Source organism: Melanotaenia boesemani, chromosome 3, assembly GCF_017639745.1.
Source record: "Melanotaenia boesemani isolate fMelBoe1 chromosome 3, fMelBoe1.pri, whole genome shotgun sequence".
NCBI lineage: Eukaryota > Metazoa > Chordata > Actinopteri > Atheriniformes > Melanotaeniidae > Melanotaenia > Melanotaenia boesemani.
The window spans coordinates 385,827-391,774 of record NC_055684.1 but is presented as its reverse complement, the minus strand read 5'-3'; the positions used below and the strand labels follow the sequence as shown (position 1 = coordinate 391,774).

Sequence of the window (5,948 nt, the reverse complement as noted above, 5' to 3'; positions counted from 1 at the left end):
GGATCTCCCGGAAACTCTTGACGCCTTAATCGACCTGGCCATCCGGTTGGATAACCACCCCCGGGAGAGACACCGAGACCGCAGGGGTTCCTACTCGGTTCAGTCACCAGTGGAAGACCCGACTCCTCCAGTCTGGCCATCCCTGGATTCCTCCTCCGCTCCCGCTGTCGAGCCGATGCAGGTGGGTTGGACGTAGGGGTGGGCGATATTGCTAAAAAATTATATCACGATAATTTTTCAAAAATACCTTGATAACGATATGTAACGATTTTTCCCACTTTTATTGTTTTCAACGGCTTTTAACCACATAAATATGTAGCTCCAAAACATAATAAATACAAAGAAATATTGTGCAACCAAAATAAAAACAATATGCTCCTACATTAGGTTTGGAAATTTAGTTAACAAAAGAAAATATAAATTAAATTATTCAAAAATCTATTTGAATTCACATTTAGTCAGAAATCAGCTACCATGTGTTTAGCTAAAATGACTATCAAAAACCAAAAACAATCAAGTGCAAATTTCACAAATGTAAACCATTTTAAACAGTTTAGTGAACAAATATCTTTAGGCCTAGGCAACATTTTCAACCATACCTTGTAAACATCAAGAAGAGGGAATGTACTTAAATGAGGTTGTCAAACAAAAAAAGCCCCTTAGGCTTACTGTATATTATATTCATTTCTGGAAACAATATGATTAACTCTATTTGTGTAAAAAGCTTCTGAAAAACAAAATCAGTGGTGGATTCAAAAACAAAGAATTCTCTGACTTTGAGAAAACCGCCACATAAGGTGTATTGCAATTGAGCCAACAAGGTCTATAAACTAAACACTTCAAGATAAACAGTCATAAAGAAAAATCTTTGGGAAAAAAATTACTTCCACTTTGAGGAGCAAACACCTTCAAATGATGTACATTAACAGAAGAATCTTGCCTTAAACTTGTTGGAAAATTACCATTATCCAGCACTTTGTACCTTTCTCCATATCTTTTTATTTGCTTTTGGTTGTACTGATAGTTTTTCATTTAGCTACAGTTGTACATTTTTGTACATTCACAGTTAAGTTTTAAATTCTTTGTCAGGAAAACCAACCTATTTACTGTGGCTGGTTTCAGCGCTGACCTATGGCAGGTGATAATGTTGCCACCGGTACTAAATTGCCTTTCAGAAGCAGCACTGGTAGCCTGAATGCAGAGATACTTTTTGGCTAACTGGCTGACATGGGGAAACTTCACCTCATACAACCTCCACCATGCAAGAGGATCACTCTCTTCATCTGCTGGGGGACTTAGCAAGTAGGCATTTAGCTCTGCTTCAATGATCTCTTTGTTTGACATTTTTGTCTTTTCTGAAGATGATGCCCTTTTAAAGAAGCTTCCAAGAGTTTTTTTGTGCCTCTTAGCTTCCCCTGGTCCAGATTCTGGTGGCATTTCACTGGGTTCAGTGGCAGAGGTGCTCTGCCCTGGGAGTAACAGGATCATTTCCCCAACAGCTCTGTCTTTGACTGCTTGAGTGTCTTCCGGCCTCAGGTACTTTGCATGAAATCGCGGATCAAGCATTGTTGCCATATTCACCATTTCCATCAGATCTGGATCTTCCTCATACTTTTTGCCCAAGTACTCTGCTACTGAGCTCTTGATATTTCTTGTGAGGTCAGTGTCACTATCCTTTGGCTGGAGCAGGTCACTTTTGAAAAGTTCCAGCACAGGCTTTAGGCAGGAGACAGTCACATAGTTTTCTGCAGACAAGGCATCCGTGAACTCGTGTAGTGGACCCAGAGCTTTGCTCACAGAATCCAGAACCTGCAGAGAAGAAAATTAGCTTAAAATGTGAAATATGTAACAATAGATTGGCTAATGTGGGATATCTAGAGCTATACATAATATATTAGCATTTAAAAAATGATGTTAAAGTCAAAGCTACCAAATGAGAGGTTGATGTATTGAAATTGTATTTCTCTCTGTGGCAATGTCATCTTAATTATAAAAAAATTAGATTGGAAGCAGCAAATATAAAAGCATTGAGTGGTAGTGTTTTTTACTGACCTCAATGTCTTGCCACGACGGGACAAGATGTCTTGTTGCCCTGTCAGCTGCTAAGACCTGCGTAATGGCCTTTTCCTGCTCCAGCAGGCGCATGATCATTTTGTACCGTGACCCCCATCTTGTTGGAGACTCTGTTGTCAGCTTGTGTTGTGGCAAGCCCATTTCTTTCTGAGCATTCTCAAGTGCATGTTGCCTCTTCCAGCTGTGCGAAAAGAAATTCACAACTTTCTTGCAGACTCCAACTGCTCTGTCAATTCTTGAGTCCCTCACACTTCTTTCTGTGGGGAAAGGACGAATAGGAGACAGAGAAGTTATTCAGAGATGATTTAAAACAATTATATATATATATATATATATATATATATATATATATATTATATATATGAAATATAATATCTATCTGTGGCATTTAACATTTCATAGGCTTTCTTAAAGTCATTGGTATTTTTAATCAATAAGTATATAAAAAATACTATATATTCAAAGTAAGTGGCTTTAAAGTTTAATATCAAACTCATATTCTGTTTGACAACTTTGATTACATTTACTTTAATTTATGTTCAGTAATGCTATCATTGTCGCTACATCTACTAAAAAGGAAACTTACCAATGGCAATGTGAAGACAGTGGCCAAAGCATGACAGTCTCATCCAGTTGTTCAGCTTCAAAGCTTTCACGACGTTGGCTCCACTATCCATCGTCACACAGACCTGTTTGTCTTCGCTCAGCTGCCAAGACTGGAGAAAGTCTTTTAGTCCGTTAGCTAAGTTTTCCCCTGTATGGTCGTCGGGGAAAAAGCTGGTTTCGAGACACAAGTTGGAGAGTTTCCAGTCACCGTCAATATAGTGGATTGTCAGACTCATGTAAGGTTCTGACGTTCTGCTTAACCATAAGTCCGTCATGGAGGAAAAGTAGTCAACAGAGCGCAGTTTGGTGGCAATTTCCTCGCGTAAGGCCTCATGCATGGCTGGAAGGGAAGTCTTTGTAAAATATTTTCTTGAAGGCAACCGGTACCGGGGGTCCAACTTGTGTACGAGGTGGCGGAAGCCTTCTTTCTCCACCGTTTGTATCGGCATCATGTCTTTAGCCACACAGTAAGTAACCGCGTCAGTTATGTCTTTCCACCGCTGGCTTTGACTGGCGTAAGGCGTACAGCTAAATAAGGCATTGACAATTCCATGCTGAACTACTTTTGGTGGATTTTTACTTGCCGTCCCCGCAACTCCTGAAGTTTCTCGCATCTGCATGCACTCTTCATAGCGCACAGGATGTTTGTGCTTTAGATGACTGAACAAATTTGTCGTGTTTCCACCCTTTCCTGACACAACATGCTTGCATGTCTTGCAAAGGATAGTGGTCTGATCCATGTCGTCTTTTCTGAAGCCAAAATAATTCCAGATGACAGAGGTGGCTTCCTTTTTTGGAATTAAGTCAGGTGGTAATGCCACATCCTTGCTTTGCTCAGCCATGTTTACTTTGACTCTTACTTTGACCTAGTGCACCGCCTTCCTGCGGCAGGAGTTGAAGGGCGCGCAAATGACGTCACCATATGATATCGCAATATTAAATTTTATACCGGTGTCAAAAAAACCACCGGTGTTACCGTGGACGAGACGATATTGCACACCCCTAGTTGGACGCATCTTACCCCGGCGGAATGACAAAAACGGTTGCAAGCAGGAGAATGCCTCTACTGTGGAGGATTGGGACACTTCCGTGCCATCTGTCTCCCTCGCCCAAAAGACCAGGCCTGTCAGTTAAGGTCGGGATTCTGACGGGCCAGACCCAGACCAAAACTGAAATCCCGGCAACCATCACTTTTTCAGATCAAACCCTCACCGTACTGGCTCTGATCGACTCAGGCGCAGAAGACAGCTTTTTGGACGCTCGCCTGGCGGAAGAAGCGCAGATCCCACAGATACCACTACCCCGACCCATAACTGCTAATGCCCTGGACGGCAGAACAATCGCCCAGGTAACCCACACCACTGCACCCATTAAATTAAAGCTGTCTGGCAATCATACTGAACTAAGTGAGTTCAGGTTGATTTCAGCACCAGATTCCCCCCTGGTGCTTGGTCACCCCTGGCTGTCACTCCACAACCCCCACATTAACTGGACGACCGGAACCGTTATAGGATGGAGTGAGGAGTGCCACCAGTCCTGTCTACGGTCAGCCATACCCCCCACAGGAACAGATTGTAGCGGGGAAAAGGCCCCAGACCTGTCATCAATCCCCAGCGAATACCATGACCTGGTTGAAGTCTTCAGCAAGCACAAAGCCTCCTCTTTACCACCTCACCGGCCCTACGATTGTGCCATAAACCTTCTACCAGGGTCCTCTCTTCCAAACAGCAGGTTGTACAACATCTCCAGACCTGAAAGATAGACCCTGGAGAAATACATACAGGAATCCCTGGATGCAGGTATTATCAGACACTAGCCTTCCCCTTTAGCCACAGCATTTTTCTTTGTCACCAAAAAAGACAAAACTCTGCAGCCCTGTATTGATTATCGGGGTTTGAACAAAATTACTGTTCATTATAAATATCCCTTACCCCCCATCAGCTCAGCGTTCGACGCCTTGCTTGGTTCCACCTTCTTCACTAAATTAGACCTCTGGAATGCTTATTACCTGGTCCATGTCAAAGAAGGTGACGAGTGGAAAACAGCATTCAAAACCCCGTTAGGACATTTTGAATATCGGGTCATGCCTTTCGGCCTCACTAACGCCCCTGCAGTTTTTCAAGCCCTGGTCAACAATGTTCTCCGTGATTTCCTCAACCGGTTTGTGTTTGTCTACCTTGATGACATACTCACCTATTCCAAATCCCTGTCGGAACACAAAAACCACATCCGTCTGGTGCTTCAGAGACTCCTGGAGAACAAACTGTATGTCAAAGCCGAAAAATGTCAGTTTCATCCTGAGACCGTTAGCTTTCTGGGTTATGTGTTTCTGAGCGGGCAGATGAAGACAGATCCTGAAAAGGTTAAGGCAATTCTGGATTGGCCCACGCCCCACTGGCCCAACGGCATCTGGGCCAGTGTCTTCAGATGTGGAGGGCTACAAAGGCAGCCCTGGTTCGGGCTTTGGACAGGAACCGCAGGGGTGCTGACCGGCGCAGGGTTCCCTCTCCCCCGTACCGTCCGGGACAGAAGGTCTGGCTTTCCTCCAAGAACATCCCTCCGCGGCCGGAGTCCCGCAAGCTGTCCCCTCGGTTCCTGGGTCCCTTCGAAGTCCTGGAGGTCATCAACCCTGCGGTCGTCAAGCTGCGGCTGCCCCGGTCCGACCACCTCATCTGGGCTTTCCGTCAGCGCCGTGCTGGTGGGTCACCTGGGGGCTCCCCTTGGGGGGGGGGGGGGGTGTACTGTCATGGTTCATGCACTCACACACCTCCTCCTTCCGCCTGACCTTATTTGGAGGATGAAGCAACACTGCCATTAGTACGGCGCAGCTGAACGACATCAGGCTGATTACTCCTCATGTATAAGAACTCCAGGCGAATCTTCAGTCTTCGCTGGATTGGACTACAGCCTGTGAACCTGACCCGGAAAACCACTGTCCACTCGGAGAATCCTGTCTGCCCGCTCCAGCCCATCCTTCAACGATCACATCATTATTTCCATTGTTTGTTATAATAAACCATTCACTTAACTCTCCGTGCTATCTTTTCCTTGGATCCACGACACCAGCCGCGACATTTAAGAAGCACACGGCACATTTATGTACATAGATTATTTACTTAGAATGTTTTTTTGTGTTTAAATCTTGTCTTTGTCTTCTAGTTTTTTTAAAGCTGTTTTTCTTCTATTTTATAATCTTTATAGCATTCAGTGCGGACGGCAAAGTAAGAATTTCATTGTTCAGGGAAAGTTGTTTGAATCTTGAATCTTTA

At 44.2% G+C, this 5,948-nt stretch overlaps 1 protein-coding gene across 1 annotated transcript; it reads right to left on the bottom strand.

Moving 5' to 3' along the window:
- Nucleotides 1-284: 284 nt before the first annotated feature.
- Nucleotides 285-2,931, bottom strand: LOC121637538 (E3 SUMO-protein ligase ZBED1-like). Its single transcript, XM_041981757.1, has 3 exons — nt 2,660-2,931; nt 2,053-2,330; nt 285-1,809 (listed from the first exon to the last, which is right to left on the bottom strand). The coding sequence occupies exons 1-3, from the start codon at nt 2,913-2,915 to the stop codon at nt 1,033-1,035; spliced, it is 1,311 nt and encodes a 436-aa protein (XP_041837691.1). The 5' UTR covers nt 2,916-2,931; the 3' UTR covers nt 285-1,032.
- Nucleotides 2,932-5,948: the final 3,017 nt, after the last annotated feature.